The 17,299-nt window shown below is 30.3% G+C and overlaps 5 protein-coding genes across 5 annotated transcripts in view; 1 reads left to right on the top strand and 4 right to left on the bottom strand.

Moving 5' to 3' along the window:
• LOC139771396 (non-structural maintenance of chromosomes element 3 homolog) overlaps window positions 1–17,299 on the top strand; it is a 161,502-nt gene that overhangs the window by 24,577 nt on the left and 119,626 nt on the right. The gene's annotated exons all lie outside the window — the stretch shown is intronic.
• LOC139771377 (uncharacterized) lies at window positions 556–3,302 on the bottom strand. The gene is made up of 9 exons (XM_071704109.1): window positions 2,901–3,302; window positions 2,410–2,529; window positions 2,148–2,265; window positions 1,779–2,043; window positions 1,557–1,673; window positions 1,368–1,458; window positions 1,073–1,218; window positions 770–902; window positions 556–684 (listed from the first exon to the last, which is right to left on the bottom strand). Exons 1-9 carry the CDS (start codon window positions 3,066–3,068, stop codon window positions 631–633), a joined length of 1,212 nt encoding a protein of 403 aa, XP_071560210.1. The 5' UTR covers window positions 3,069–3,302; the 3' UTR covers window positions 556–630.
• On the bottom strand, window positions 5,016–6,626 carry LOC139771398 (uncharacterized). The gene is made up of 6 exons (XM_071704130.1): window positions 6,378–6,626; window positions 6,157–6,273; window positions 5,968–6,058; window positions 5,673–5,818; window positions 5,383–5,515; window positions 5,016–5,297 (listed from the first exon to the last, which is right to left on the bottom strand). Exons 1-6 carry the CDS (start codon window positions 6,530–6,532, stop codon window positions 5,244–5,246), a joined length of 696 nt encoding a protein of 231 aa, XP_071560231.1. The 5' UTR covers window positions 6,533–6,626; the 3' UTR covers window positions 5,016–5,243.
• LOC139771389 (uncharacterized) lies at window positions 8,695–12,805 on the bottom strand. The gene is made up of 9 exons (XM_071704122.1): window positions 12,165–12,805; window positions 11,707–11,826; window positions 11,475–11,592; window positions 11,077–11,341; window positions 10,839–10,955; window positions 9,690–9,780; window positions 9,202–9,335; window positions 8,884–9,016; window positions 8,695–8,811 (listed from the first exon to the last, which is right to left on the bottom strand). The coding sequence occupies exons 1-9, from the start codon at window positions 12,306–12,308 to the stop codon at window positions 8,755–8,757; spliced, it is 1,179 nt and encodes a 392-aa protein (XP_071560223.1). The 5' UTR covers window positions 12,309–12,805; the 3' UTR covers window positions 8,695–8,754.
• LOC139771384 (uncharacterized) lies at window positions 13,082–16,864 on the bottom strand. The gene is made up of 9 exons (XM_071704116.1): window positions 16,721–16,864; window positions 16,296–16,415; window positions 15,458–15,575; window positions 15,060–15,324; window positions 14,839–14,955; window positions 14,688–14,778; window positions 14,163–14,299; window positions 13,838–13,970; window positions 13,082–13,522 (listed from the first exon to the last, which is right to left on the bottom strand). Exons 1-9 carry the CDS (start codon window positions 16,862–16,864, stop codon window positions 13,466–13,468), a joined length of 1,182 nt encoding a protein of 393 aa, XP_071560217.1. The 3' UTR covers window positions 13,082–13,465.

Raw genomic sequence — 17,299 nt, 5'->3', positions numbered from 1 at the left:
TTGTTGACATTTAGAAATGTTATATCGACATTTTTTACAATGTATGTTTACAATAATGTTAAAATAACTTGTAAAAAATGTTGATATAACATTTCTAAATGTCAACAAGTAACACAATGAATGAGTTATATTAACACAAAATTTAGAGTGGACTTTCATTGACATTTGGTACACAAAATTTTTTACTGTGTACTGTGCACCAAGGGGAGAAAGTAACGTTTTTTAGACGAGTGTGAAGTTTGCCGCCCGAGCCGAAAGCGATGGCGGAAAATCACACGAGTCTGAAAAAGCTTTCGACCCGAGGTGCACACGATATTTTTCACAACACCTTTACGGAAAGTTCGACTGTTATGCCTAGAGAGGGGCGAGAGTGGCCAATTTCACGCCAGGGCTTACTTCCCTCCCTAAGGAAGAAAATTGATACTTTCCGGCATAGCGGGCGGAAGTAACCACAGTGGAAAGTATCAATTTTCTTCCCTATATAGGGAGGAAAGTAAGCCCTGGCGTGAAATTGGCCACTTTCGCCCCTCTCTACAAGCATAGAAAATCGAACTTTCCGTGGAGGTGTTGTAAAAAATTATTTTCCTCACTATTATTACTCCACTGTACTATTAGTTGATTTATTTTGCATCAATTTCGCGTAGAATGCAGAACGGTGAAATACGACACTGCCGTGCTCAGTAACTATAATAACACATAACTTTTTATTTTTATCTATCTATAAAATATATTTTACATTTAACACTATTTTGAAAGATATTCTTCTTACCGTAGCAGCACCTTCTAACGATCCCACAAATAGTCCAGCAATATTCATAGTGAACGCCTTGGTACCTCTTTGCAAGAGGAACAGGATCATTTTTTGTATTTGCAACGGAGCTACGTACCACTGGGCATTGTATCTATATCATGACAAAACAACTAAAGATTGGGGAATATAAAATATAATCTGTTATAATGCTTACTATATGTCTCTTATACTACGTTGACTGTACATTTGTCACGTCCGTCTATACAACGAATATGCGAATGTGATTATACTATATGTAAATAATATAAATATCTCGCTTACATGGTTGCAAATACATTATTATTGTGATCCATAATTTCTTGCGCAAGATAGTTGCATACGAATATGTAAATGAAATTGACGATGCTGAATGACACAGGTAATGAAAGTTCCACTGTATCGAATCCAAACGATATTATCTGAAAAATCTAATACAAGCAGATTCAACGATCTTGATTGAAACTAGGTCAGTAATGTTGAACAAAATGATGATTAATTAAAACTGTCGATGAAAATTTAAGTAAACCTTGTTGCTGTTACATTCACAAGTATATAATAAAAAGAAGGCTGTATTTACCCGAAAGAAATTGAGACTTGTACTAAGCACCGTGAATATTATTAAAACGGAGATCATTACTCTAAATCTAGATACTATCGAGTCAGAGAATCTTCAAGAGAAAGAGAATATTACTCTACGCATATTTTACATATATTATCGATTATTACAATACAAATATTGCGTGTGTACTATCATATGAATACTAACTTCATAGCTTTGCGATGCATGTCTACGGCGCAAATTAATCCCTTGTAGATCAAATTCTCATTCTTCCAATTGTTTTTTCGTAAAGTTTCGAATGCCATTGCTCGTTCGATACGATAACTGCAAGTGATTATTTAACCATAATTATGTAGGATCTTTAATTTGCCGATTGTTTAGATTTTCTACATCTATTTAAAAAAATCTGTTTTATATATATTCTCTTACCAGGTGATTCGAAACATTCCGCATGTATGCTTTTGATAAACTATCAACATACTTCCTGCCGCTATTGTTGCGATACCTCCTATCATTACGGCTGCGTTTGCGTGGAACAATATTAAATAGAAGTATTTTTCTTTATCGATAAAATATTCAGTCATAAACGGCAATGAATGTAATGATTGAGTTCCGTTTGTAAAGAACAAGATATTGGAAATATGCGGCCAAAAAATGTATAAAATTAATGCGGATGCGGTAAACGTGGCAAGTACTGAAGAATGTTTAAAATTATTTTATTTGTTTATTGTTCTAGTAGAAACTCACATTAATAATTTTTTAGCTATAACATATGAGTTGCAAGGACAATTGTCTTACACGATAATGTAATTGTATAACGTTTCGCACAGCTATTATACTTTTCTATGATGCTGATTTCGTTCTCGTCAGTTAACTCGTTATAGATGTGTTGCAGTTGTTCCAATAAATATTTTACCTGCCATTTTAATAAGATTCCATGTCGTCTTTCTTTTAATTAAGCTCGAGAAAAATTATATTTATATTATAAATTAAAATTTGAAAATATTTATCTGTATGAGCATAGTGTATATACCTAACATATAATAATCGCTTTACTTACGTTATTAATATTAACACTAAACAAAATATACTTAATCATAATCATAGTGCAGAATAATGCAGAAGAAAAAACATTGATGAATAAATCCGGAGTACATTTTAAAGTCAGAAATACTGCGAACTGCAAGATATAATTTGATACAACGAATTTTATTGAAATTGTTATTATTTTTCCAGTAAGAAAATTGTTAGCTCGTGATTGTCGACTGTTTATTAAATTATTATAATTTTATATAGGATGGCAGAACAAGAATTGAAATTCACTTAATTACAGATTTAAAAAAATTTTTATATATTTTTTATTATAATACGTATCATTATAATATTATCTTTAATAATTCTAATTATAATAGAAATTACAGTAAACATAAAGATATTAATAATAATATTACAAATCTATTGTGGTTTTTGATAATTGAATTGTAATATTCAAATTCGCTAGAAGTTAAAGTTTAATAATTATATGTAATACAATCAAAAAATGTATCGTACCTGAAATAGAATAAAACTCGCTAAAATTCCAATAAATAAAATTAATTGAATTTGAACTAGTTTAGATTGTTGATAAGGCCAAAGACCAACCACGAGTAATAGAAACCGATTGAGGCTGATATGCAGAGACTCAATACAGATCATTTCTTTATGAGCATTGATATACATTTGACAGAAAAGTGTTTGTCTCGCGTATTCTTTTCTTTTTGTTTGTCGTTTGAATATTAGCTATTATTGTAGCCAAGTTTCTCTTTTATTTTAATTTTTAGCCTGAATTACCCAATTCCTTAAATGCAAAATGCATTGCAAAATAAATGAAATATACCATCGTGAGATCGAAACACTTGGCAATTTACACCTTCATGCGAGAGGAGGTGTATGGTTAAGCGATCGATTCGGATATGGCAATTATGTAACAGATGTTTATTTCCCATGAAGAAAGTCTGCGTGAAGGGACTTGGGCGACAATGGACTACGCATGTGCACAGCGCAGTTCGACCCTTTCCAGTGCAATATGTTTTAACATACTTCAGTCTAGTGCGTGCTGTCTTGAGTTACGTTTCATAATCCTGCAAAGGATTACCAATTGTTTATCTTGAAACGTCGATGTAACGGTTAGTAATGTACACTGCTGGTAAATATGACATAATTTCTTATTTGAAATATCTTTGTGCTGTGTATGTTTGTATTTCCTAAATTTTATTTCCAAAATTCTTACATCTCTATTTGTTTATTAATCTATATATATAAAGACAAATGTCCTGACTGACTGACTGACTGACTGATATGGAACGTTAAAATAAAATATACGATATAATAAGATATAGTATAAAGCAGAATGCAGAAGCATTTTTAGCTGTGATAAATTTGTTTGAAAAATTTTTTATCAGATATATCCCACATAAGGTATAGTACATTTTATACTATGGCCGCGCTTTTTGAGGATCCTACAAACAGTCTATCAAGATTTAAATTAAAAGCTTTAATTTTTTGCAACAGAACCAATTTTAAGTGTGCTTAAAGATGTAACACATTATTAAAATATATTATTTACCTTTTTTTAATGTTGCATTCAACAATCAATAAATTTAATGAAGAGGCTTTTTTGCATTAAAAAGTTATTCTTTTATTTATTATTAGCAAGTTGTAAATTTAAAATAGTCAACTACTTTCTAGTGAAAATTAATGTAATCATACCTTTGCAATTCTAACTATAAGATAGCAGATGTGCATTACGATGGTGTTAATGCTTGAAGCGACTATTAAATTTCTGAGAAGAATGGTTATAATTAGTAATATATATGTAGTGGTTTATAATGGTATTATTCCATAATTAAAAATGTGGAGTAATATAATAACAATGAAAAATGTGGAATATAATATAGAATGCACTTATCTCGAATATAATAAAGCTTATCAGAATACCAAAGCACAAAGTTACCTGAGATCGAATGAGGTTGATGATGGAGCCATAAGTCAAGGACGAGTAGAAGATCCGATTGAAGCATTTAACTTTGATATAGATCTTTACTTCGCGATCATGCAAATGTTTGACTATAAGAGAAGTCGGCGATGATTTGTATATTTCCTCTCTTGGATTGAATAACTTTATAACCATTTTTTATAAATCTTTAAATTATCTAATGCAGCATAAATGTATAACAAAGTGGCAAAAAAACGTTATTTTGATCGAAACATAAACAATTTAACAATTTTACTTGTGAGTGGTCGGTAATTACACTGAGAGAAATTAGTGACAACAAACATTTTGATTTGCTGCGGGTATAAGCAAACCTTTTGTTGCAATAGCAAAAAGTTCGCTACCCGCAGCAAATCAAAATGTTTGCTGTCACTATAATGACAAATATTTGCTAATACAGCAAATCCTTTTTCTCAGTGTAAGCGATTAATGTAATGTGAGAAATTGAATGAATGTTTATTTCTAATCAAAATATACCTGCGCGCGAAATTTCTAACAGAGTTGCGCATTCATTCGCCAGTTTTCAGTAACACAATGATACATTTCATTCATTTTACGATTCGTGCATTTGTAAGTTATATTTTACCGTTTTGAAAAATGATAATCGGCCAGCTTTATATATATATATATAGACGTATCAGTTATTAATTTATTATTGGTAACGTACTGTAAACACTACTACTCTTTACACAGTTTTCTATCTTCTTAGAGAATTAAAAAGAAGTTCTTACAATTCCATCGAGATTATCAATTGAGACCGCTTTCTGGATTATATATACTATATCATTTGTGCTTAATATATTCTAAATTAGTTTCCTCACTATTATTACTCCACTGCACTATATTAGTTGATTTATTTTGCATCAATTTCGCGTAGAATGCAGAACGGTGAAATACGACACTGCCGTGCTCAGTAACTATAATAACACATAACTTTTTATTTTTATCTATCTATAAAATATATTTTACATTTAACACTATTTTGAAAGATATTCTTCTTACCGTAGCAGCACCTTCTAACGATCCCACAAATAGTCCAGCAATATTCATAGTGAACGCCTTGGTACCTCTTTGCAAGAGGAACAGGATCATTTTTTGTATTTGCAACGGAGCTACGTACCACTGGGCATTGTATCTATATCATGACAAAACAATTAATGATTGGGGAATATAAAAAATAATCTGTTAATGCTTACTATATGTCTCTTATACTACGTTGACTGTACATTTGTCACGTCCGTCCATACAACGAATATGCGAATGTGATTATACAATATAAATATCTCGCTTACATGGTTGCAAATACATTATTATTGTGATCCATAATTTCTTGCGCAAGGTAGTTGCCTACGAATACGTAAATGAAATTGACGATGCTGAATGCCACACGTAATGAAAGTTCCGCTGTATCGAATCCAAACGATATTATCTGAAAAATCTAATACAAGCAGATTCAAGGATCTTCATCGAAATTAGGTCAGTAATGTTAAGCAAAATAATAATTAATTAAAACTGTCCATGAAAATTTAAGTAAACCTTGTTGTTGTTACATTCACAAGTATATAATAAAAAGAAGGCTGTATTTACCCGAAAGAAATTGAAACTTGTACTAAGCACCGTGAATATTATTAAAACGGAGAGCATTACTCTAAATCTAGATACTATCGAGTCAGAGAATCTTCAAGAGAAAGAGAATATTACTCTACGTATATTTTACATATATTATCGATTATTACAATACAAATATTGCGTGTGTACTATCATATGAATACTAACTTCATAGCTTTGCGATGCATGTCTACGGCGCAAATTAATCCCTTGTAGATCAAATTCTCATTCTTCCAATTGTTTTTTCGTAAAGTTTCGAATGCCATTGCTCGTTCGATACGATAACTGTAAGTGATTATTTAACCATAATCATGTAGGATCTTTAATTTGCTGATTGTTTAGATTTTTTACATCTATTAAAAAAATCTGTTTTACGTATATTCTCTTACCAGGTGATTCGAAACATTCCGCATGTATGCTTTTGATAAACTATCAATATACTTCCTGTCGCTATTGTTGCGGTACCTCCTATCATTACGGCTGCGTTTGCGTGGAACAATATCAAATAGAAGTATTTTTCTTTATCGATAAAATATTCGGCCATAAACGGTAATGAATGTAATGATTGAGTTCCGTTTGTGAAGAACAAGATATTGGAAATGTGCGGCCAAAAAATGTATAAAATTAATGCGGAAGCGGCAAACGTGGCAATTACTGAAGAATGTTTAAAATTATTTTGTTTGTTTATTGTTCTTACTAGAAACTCACTAATAATATATTTTTTTAGCTATAACATATGAGTTGCAAGGACAATTGTCTTACACAATAATGTAATTGTATAACGTTTCGCACAGCTATTATACTTTTCTATGATACTGATTTCGTTCTCGTCAGTTAACTCGTTATAGATGTGCTGCAGTTGTTCCAATAAATATTTTACCTGCCATTTTAATAAGATTCCATGTCGTCTTTCTTTTGATTAAGCTCGAGAAAAATTATATTTATATTATAAATTAAAATTTGAAAATATTTATCTGTATGAGCACAGTGTATATACCTAACATATAGTAATCGCTTTACTTACGTTATTAGTATTAACACTAAACAAAATATACTTAATCATAATCATAGTGCAGAATAATGCAGAAGAAAAAACATTGATGAATAAATCCGGAGTACATTTTAAAGTCAGAAATACTGCGAACTGCAAGATATAATTTTATACAACGAATTTTATTGAAATTGTTATTATTTTTCCAGTAAGAAAATTGTTAGCTCGTGATTATCGACTGTTCATTAAATTATTATAATTTTATATAGGATGGCAGAACAAGAATTGAAATTCACTTAATTACAGATTAAAAAAAATTTTTATATATTTTTTATTATAATACGTATCATTATGATATTATCTTTAATAATTCTAATTATAATGGAAATTACAGTAAACATAAAGATATTAATAATAATATTACAAATCTATTGTGGTTTTTGATAATTGAATTGTAATATTCAAATTCGCTAGAAGTTAAAGTTTAATAATTATATGTAATACAATCAAAAAATGTATCGTACCTGAAATAGAATAAAACTCGCTAAAATTCCAATAAATAAAATTAATTGAATTTGAACTAGTTTAGATTGTTGATAAGGCCAAAGACCAACTACGAGTAATAGAAACCGATTGAGGCTGATATGCAGAGACTCAATACAGATCATTTCTTTATGAGCATTGATATACATTTGACAAAAAAGTGTTTGTCTCGCGTATTCTTTTCTTTTTGTTTGTCGTTTGAATATTAGCTATTATTGTAGCCAAGTTTTTCTTTTATTTTAATTTTTAGCCTGAATTACCCAATTTACCTTAAATGCAAAATGCATTGCAAAATGAATGAAATATACCATCGTGAGATCGAAACACTTGGCAATTTACACCTTCATGCGAGAGGAGGTGTATGGTTAAGCGATCGATTCGGATATGGCAATTATGTAACAGATGTTTGTTTCTCATAAAGAAAGACTGCGTGAAGGGACTTGGACAACAATGGACTGCGCAGGTGCAGCTCGACCCTTTCCAGTACAATATGATTGAATATTCCTCATTCTGTTGCGTGCTGTCTTGAGTTACGTTTGATTCTTCAAAGAAGTGTCCGCTCAGTTCGAAATGTCAGTTTAACGGTTATCAATATACATTGCAAGTAAATATAGTAATTATTGTGGAAAATTTTTGTTTATATATTTGTGTTTTCTAAATTCTATATTGTAAACCTTTTTTTTTGTTTGTTTATCCGCTAGACTTATTTCTTATGTCTGCTTGGTAGTCAAATATATTGTCTGCTCTTAAATAATTTACGTCTAATAATTTTTTTTTACCGAGTTCGACCTTAGTCAGTGGATTGTATGTTAAAACCATTTTAGTATAGACTTTTAAATTTAACTTGGGAACATAAATCATATAAAGAAATATTAAAATTTTAAGAATATTTTTATTAGTGCGTCTTTTTAAAAAAGCTTATTTGCTAAAATAAATCTTGTCGTATGTTTTCGTTAAGTGCTTTAGAATATTGTCTTATTTATACTTATACTAATTTATACTAATAACATTCAAAATTAGAAAAATACTTACATTACATTCAATGTTCTAGTAAATGTTAGTTTTACAACAATTAGTAATTACATTAAACTATGTTATTTATTTCCTCTTTGGTTCAAAGTCTCTTTTTTTGTTTATAAGTAGGAAATGATTATAATCCCCACAAATATATCTGAATCGATTGATTCCAGTTAATCGTTTAAAATAAAGTTTGATTACGTCAATGTATGCCATTATTTTTGCCGCGTAGAATAAAGAACAGTAAAGTAAGAAATCGAAGCACTTGTTAGCTGTAATAAATTTGTATTGAAAAATTTTTTGTTTGACATTTTCTGCACGATACGTAATTATTTATTTTTTACCGTGGCAGCGCTCTCTAAAGATCCCACAAACAAACCACCGAGATTCAGATTAAAAGTTTTAGTACCTCTTTGCAACAGAAACAATAACATTTTCTGTATCCGTAAAGGTGCTATGTACCATTGAACATTATATCTATAAAACAAAAAGATGACAACTGAGAGAATACGAATGAACAACTTTATAAATAATTTTCGTCTGCACATTCATATCACTTTTGATTTTAATATCAACTTTTACTTTACTGAATAATTCCTCTCAAAGAGCCAAATGGGAAAGTGTACGTATATTATTATATTGTGCAGAAATATATATCTTACACAGTAGCAAATACTCGATTATTGTGATCCGTAACTTCTTGTGCACTGTAGTTAGATATGAGCATGTATACATACAGAGCAAGCATCATAACGATCGGAATCAAAATTTCCTCAATTTTTTCACTAGACACAATCTTAAAAAGAAAAACTTGAATGGTTTTGTCAATTTCTTATGCACGAGAGATTTAATAATATTTCTATAATTTTTTAAAACAGATTATACGTTACATATAGTAAATAATTTGTTTAAATGGTTCGCGCTATATTAAAAGACTTATACCGTGTTGTAAGAAGCATAAGCGCATACTAAGCGTAACTTATAATAAAGTAAGACAAACAAATAATGTTTTGAGTGACTCTATATTCGTATGACGAAGAAACTACTTTTCCTTATATCGTTCTAGCTAAGGTTTCTTTAACTAATTTTAATGCTACAAAAAATATAATTTTTGTAAAGACATAATTTAAGCAAAAAAAATTAAACTTACTTGAACAAGAGTGCTGCTTAAGGAAATCATACCGGCCAGTATTAAAAAGAAGAACGATCCCTCAAAGTCCTTTATTAAAAATTGAGTAAACCTTTAGGAGCAAAAAAATGCACTGAGAAAAATGTCCAGCAACTTTAATCGGAAAAAAGCGTTTAACTACTCTATCCGATCTATTTCAAACGGATTTGGAGCTGTCCGATGAAGTAATACATGCCTTTATCCAATGAAATGTAATTTCCGATAATATGTGAATGGAAAATGACTCGCCGTTTATTTGGTCGTTCAAATTTCGTCGGATTAATATCAGACATTGATTTCATCGGGAAAAAACGAACTATTTTATCCGACAAAGTTTAACATCCCATGAAACTGAGTGACATTCGATGAAAAGTTATCCGATGATGTCAGTGAGCTGAATATTTTATCCGATATCATTTAGAGCGCACGCGTAGTACACGGCTCGATCTTCGTTTCCGCCGTCTCCGGTTGCCGTTTGCCTCGTGCTCGTGCCTGCTCGTGCCTGAGTGCCTCGTATGTGCCTCGCGCTCGCGTGCTTTTCGACCAGAATCGTTACAGCTACGTATGTGCGTGTTGAGCCGGTTGTGAGAAGTTGTGCAAGTGTGCAGTTTTATCTTATCCCGAATATGCATATACGAGTAACACATATATGATATATGCTTCTGGCTAATGGCAGAAAACGAGACGTCTGTCGTAGTCATGGACGTAAAATAAGGCAGTAGGGAAAAACGTAATTCGTAAAAGGCTGTTGTATGATAGCCTATAACAACTTGCGTTTTTTCTCTGCCTTGCTTTACATCCACGACTACAACAGACGTCTCGTTCTTTGTCATCAGCCATATTCGGGATAAAATAATCGGATAAGATATAATCGGATAAGATATAATTGGATCATTTGTCTATAAATTAACAAAAGGATTTTTTGGATCGGATGTTTTTCAATTTTTTGATCGGATAACTTTGGTCGGATATCACTTTGGTCTGATCGGGTTTTTTTTCCGATCTAAAAGATCGGAAACATCCCTCTGTTAATTTTCGGATGGATTATCCAATTATTTTAATCGGAAGAAGCCTGGATTTTTCTCTCAGTTAATTCTATGTTAAACGGATATTTTAGACATATATACTGACTCCGTAGCTTTGCGATGAATGTCTATCGCACAAATTATCCCTTTATAAATTATAACCACTTTCTCTTCGTTAACATTTTGCTGCATATTAATCGTCATTGCCTTCTCAATGCGGTAACTGTAAATAATTTTTTTTTGGATCTTCTTAATCTTTCTAGATTCTATCTTTCTAGATTCGATCTAATGAATAGACTTGATATCACTTATAAAACAAATGCTCATATATTTAATTCTTATACCTGGCGATGCTAAACATTCCACAAATATGTTTGAGATACGTCATCAGCATCGTTCCTGTCGCTACCATTGCAGTTGCCCCTATGCACGTAGCTGCATTTATGTGTAATAAAATTAAATAATAACAGTTTTCTTGATCAATAAAATATTCTGTTGCGATTTGAATCGCTGGGCGTGGTTGGGAATTGTTCATAGGTAAAATTACGCCGATAATACGAGGCCATATTGGCAGGATGCAAAAAATAGATATGCCGCACGCACTAAATACTAACAATAAAAGAAAAAGTAATCAATATACAAATATTTATAATTTATTTATTCAAAGTTAATAATTCTTCTGTAATTAGTAATTTATTGAATCGTATAACACGTAAAAAAACATTATAATATATTTTCTTACTCATAAGTGTAATCGTATATAGTTTTGCTATACCGCTGTACTTTTCTATGATAGCAATTTCGTTTCCGTTTTTTAATTCATTATACGTATGTTGAAGTTGTTCCAGTGACAATCTCACCTATTATATCAATAATATTTTATGCCATCTGTCTCTAAGATAATGAAGTGCAAGAGTGCAAAGATTTATTCATCGAAAATGTCTGGACGATACTGTAATAAATCTCCGACTTACAGTATTGGCATTAATCCAGAACGAATTATATTTAATTGCTAAGCAAATAAAGAAAGATGTAGAAGACAAAACCTTTATAATGAGATCTATTGTGCAATCTGAGGTCACAAACGTTGTAAACTGCAAATAACAACTTTATCTAAAAAATTACATTAAAAGAAACATCACTTCTCTTAATGTGATTAATGAACTCTGAGTTCTATTTTCTTAACTGTTGTTATTGGAAACATTTAAACATTTTAAGTAACATTTTGTAAAAATTGCATATTTGCAATTATTATGCAATTACACTTTTTATCATAACTTTAAATAACAATGTCATTATAACACAACATGATTATAAAAAAAATAAGACGAATTATACGCTTGACACATAATAAGAAAATATCCATGTCTTTTTGTTTCTTTTTATCTTTTTTTTCACATAATAAGAACAGTAATTAATGAAGTATACGTACTTGAAATGCAATAAAAGTTATCAGAATGCTAAAAAGTAGAATAAATTGAACTTGAGCAAACTTCGATCTCCGATGAGGCCATAAACCAATCGCGAGCAAAAGAAATCGATTAAGCCTAAAATGCTGTGTCTCGAGAGAGATCATCTTTACGAGTACGGAAATATATTTGATCGTTGAAAAATAAGAAACTGGTCGCTTATACCCTCCTCTCGACTAGTTGGCTGAATAGAGTTTATAACTTTTCTCTTCTATTTTTAATTCTAACATAAATTTCCTAATGTAACTGAATATGCACAAAATATCGCAATATTAAAATACTTGTAATTCAACACCGTTTCAAAAGAAGCAACGTACGCGATTAAATGATCGATTTAATGCCGAAAGAAGTTTAACAGATGTTTATTTCCCATAGAGAAATATTCGCATACAGACTTGATCGAAAGTCACGCAGGCGCACTCAACCCTTTTCAGAAACGCACTGTAGTGTGTTTCAGTCTAGTACGCGCCTTCATGAGAAACGTTTGGACCTTTACAGAAGCTTCAGCCAATTTAACACATTAGTTGTGAGTTTATTGATGATAAAATATTAATATCTATTAATATAAGTTGTTGATTTTTTATTTAATATTATTTTTATAGAAACTTTATCTATTTTATAATCATTTCTATAATACTATCTATGCATATCGTAATTTCTGTCTCAGCTTCTTATAGTAATCAATATTATTTCTTATTAAATAGTTCTGTTACTAATATTGTTCTTAAGTTATTCATCGTGCGGATCAATTTGATGGAAATTCTCTATACGTGAAATACACAAATGTCAGAAATATGTGATATTAAAAACATATAATTAAAAATTAAATTATATATTTATTAATTATGTTATGCATAGAAAGGAAACCGATTACAAAAAGTAGTTCTTTTTGTATTTTATTGAATAGTAGAGTTAAATTCACATTGTATATGTAACATTGTATATAGCTGCCAACTTTATATTTTGTATTTTTTACAAATTAGAGTATTTCGACTTTTTTATTTAAATAATCATTTTCTCCATTTGTCGAAATGACACTTACATGATCATCTGAAGTGCAAGTTCCAATCAGTTTAATTTTTCTTTCTCTTTCTTCTCTCCTCTCTCTCTCTCTCTCTCTCTCTCTCTCTCTCTCTCTCTCTCTCTCTCTCTCTCTCTCTCTCTCTCTCTCTCTCTCTTTCTCTCTCTCTCACTTTCACACTTTTTTCTCACTTTTATATAATAAAGCTGATCTTAATTACTTTACCATTACTATTTTGTACTCTTAATTCTGCCACGTAGAATAAAGAACAGTGAAGTAAGATATGGAAGTACCCATCAACTGTAATAAAACATATATTTTTTCATTTTATTCTGTAAGAAGCTATATTAATGAACTGGCTGTTGTCTAAATACTCTAAATTAATGGAGAGACAATATGTTTGAAGTTAAAGTTAAAAAGTTTCTTTACTCTTTATTTTATTTTTTTTTCAAATTTTCTTAATATAATTTTATTAATAGAGTTGCTTTTTCTCTATTCATCAAAGCATGATTCTAAAGTTGCAAAAATCTCAAAATAAATATTCGATTAAACAGTATTCGTGGGGATAATAAAAAACTCTATTATGAATTGTAGTATATACGGTTATATATTTACCGTAGCGGCACTTTCCATGGACGCAATAAATATTCCACCGAGGATTATATGAAAAGCCTTAGTGCCCTTTTGTAGCAAGAATAACATCATTTTCTGTATGTGTAACGGAGCCATGTACCACTGAACATTATACCTACAAAACAATAACAAACTGATATTCAGAATCATAAAAAGATAAAAATATTTGTCGATAATTGTTATAGTATGCATATTCGTTCCAGAAATCGTAATACTTTCATGAATTTTAATATAACTTTCAACTTTTGTTAAAAAATTTTGCAAATTAATTACTTGAGTATAAACGTACGATGCAAATGTTTCTTACACTGTGGCAAATACGTATTCATTGTGATCTGTAACTTCCTGTGCAGTATAGTTGGATAAAAACATGTATATGTAGAGAACACTTATAAACATAAGCGGTAGTAAAAGTTGCTCTACGGTATCGTTGTACAATGCGATCTGAAAAATATAAAACTAAAGTATAAAAAAATATTTATAATTACGTGTGTATTTTAATTTCTTACATATAAAAACCTTAATAAATTTTCTATAATTCTTTACAACAGATTATAGAGTATGCATTACGTAACAGTCCATTTTTTTAAATTGTATATTCTACATTAGAAAACTTTGAAATCTTGTAAAATACGTATATAAATCATATAGCTTATGTTTGTAAAGGATAACAATTCTCTTGATTTCTTGATTCTTGGTTTTACTCTTAAATTGCGAATAAATTATTTTTCCATATATCGTTTTAGCTAAAGATTTTTTAATTAATCTCAATATAATGAAAAAGATATCTTTTATAGGAAGATATATTTAATAACAAAAAAATAAATCATACTTGAACAAGAGTGCTGCTTAAACAGACCATACCAGCCGCTATTAAAAAGAAGAACGATCCTTCAAAACTCTTTATTAAAACTTGGGAAAACCTTCAGGGATAAATAAATGTTAGTAGCATATTATTTAGACATTACTGGACATATACTAACTTTGTAGCTTTGCGATGAATGTCTACCGCACAGATTATCCCTTTATAAATTATAATAATTTTCTCTTGGTTGATATTTTGTTGCATATTAATCGCCATTGCCTTCTCAATGCGATAACTATGAATAATTTTTTTCTATAATTCTTTAATCTTTGTAGATTTGCTCGAGTAAACAGACTAGATATAATAACTTATAAAACGAACGCTCATATTCTCTTTTACCTGGCGATGCTAAGCATTCCACAAATATGTTTGAGGTACGCTATCAGCATCGTTCCTGTCGCTACCATTGCTGTTGCCCCTATGCACGAAGCTGCAGTTGTGTGTAATAGAATTAAATAGGAACATTTTTCTTGATCAACGAAATATTCTGTCGGAATCTGCATCGCAGGTCGCGATCGGGAAATGTTCATGGGCTGAATCGCACCAAGAATATGTGGCCATATTGACATTATGAGAAAAGCAGATATGCTGAACATGCCAAATACTGAGAGACAAAGTAATCGATACACAAGTATATCAAGAATTTATTTAAATAAGAGATAAAATATTTATCTATATTATGTAGTTTTTTAATATTAATAATTCATTGAAATGTATAACAAGCATATAATTCTTACTCGCAATTGCAGTCGTTTGAAATTTCCCTATACGACTGTACTTTTCTATGATAGCAATTTCGTTTCTATTTGTTAATTCATTACAAGCATGCTGTAGTTGCTCCAGTGAAAATCTTATCTATCATATCAATAATATTGTATGTACAATAAAATTTTGTGTTTAATATTTGTAAATGTTTTGTGTATAATATTTTTAAAAATGCAGTGTTTAAAGATATATAGGGTAAAGACGGCTAAGAGTATGCATGGTTAATTTCTCGATGTAGCAATGATTTATTTGACATTATTGTGTCATGGAAGCTTTAGCAGTGTGTTAAGTTGTAGGAAATTCATCATATTATGTGACTGCGTTTGAAAATTAGAAGTAAATTAATCCTTATGTAAGTGACGAAGAAGAATCTTAATTGGAGTGACGAGAGAGAGTGAAGGTATCCGGGTATTTTTATATGTACATTCTGTATGGAAAAACGAGAAAAAATATGCAGCTTCGATAGAAGAAAGAAACATAAAATATGAATTGATAAAATATCTTTAACATCTACAAATAAAACTCTTTGTCCAGGATGCAATTTTGTCTAGGAAAATTTTGAAGATGACTAGATTTTGTGTGGAATTTTAAATTTTTATACTTTCTTAATACAAATATACATATAATCAATTAGTATCATTATATTTGCAAGTTGGTTGACTTGTTTATATGTAAAAGAATTGTGTTTTTCTTTAAATAAATTTTTGTTACAGAAAAAAGTTTATTAAGTGCGTACTCTTAATCGTCTTTCCTATATTTATTACGAATATTTATGTATTTCGACGAGTTTTTAATAAATATTCGACTTACAGTATCGGCATTAATCCAAAACGAATTATATTTAATCGCCAAGCAAATGAAGAAAAACGCGGAAGACAGAACCTTAATAATGAGATCAGTAGTGCAGTTTGAAGTAATAAATGTTGTAAACTGTAAATAATATTTCTGTTGAAGAATTTACAGTAAAAGAAATATAACTTGTTTGGTTTGACTAACAGATTTTGAATTCTACTCTATATATATATATATATATATATGGAGGGGTTAAAGCCATAGTGGTGTAAGTCACTTTTTTTAAACTATCGAGTTAAGTTCATAGATGCAGTCTACACATGCAGATATGTTGAAAGAAGAAGAAAAAAAAAGTGGTCAAAAAAATTGACTTACACCACTATGGCTTTAACCCCTCCATATATAGTTATTCTTTCGTGTAAAAATAATTTATAAAGATCTACCTGAAATGCAATAAAAGTTGTCAGTATACCAAAAAGTATAATAAATTGAATTTGAGCAAGCATCGATTTCTCGTGAGGCCATAAACCAATCGCGAGCAAAAAAAGTCGATTGAGTTTGAAATGTTGTGTCTCAAGACAAATCATCTCTGTACACACGAAAATACGTTTGACCGTGAAAAACGAGAAATTGTTTGCTTGTCCCCTCTTTTCGATTATAGTTGGCTGAATATTTTATTATTTTTCCTTTTTCTTTTAGTAAATTCTAATGTAAATTACTAATATGCCAGAATACGAAATAAAATATTGCAAATTTAGTATTTCTACCGTTTTGTAGAAAAAAACGCACCATTAAACGATTGATAGAAATTTAACAGGTGTTTATATCCCATGGAGAAATATTCGCGTAGAGAGAAACTTGACCAAGGGCCGCGCAAGCGCATTCCAGTAACACATTGTAATATGAGCTTCATTCTAGTGCGTTCCCTCACAAAATACGTTTGATTCCTTAGAGAAGCGTCGATCACTTAATCTTACGCATCAACTATACGAATTTATTGGTAACGTTTTGATGTTTATATT

The sequence above is a fragment of the Temnothorax nylanderi genome, unplaced genomic scaffold, assembly GCF_030848795.1.
Source record: "Temnothorax nylanderi isolate EJ_2023f unplaced genomic scaffold, tnyl_v1.0 TNYL_tig0039_pilon, whole genome shotgun sequence".
In the NCBI taxonomy this organism is placed as follows: domain Eukaryota; kingdom Metazoa; phylum Arthropoda; class Insecta; order Hymenoptera; family Formicidae; genus Temnothorax; species Temnothorax nylanderi.
This window is presented reverse-complemented; position numbering and strand designations above follow the sequence as displayed.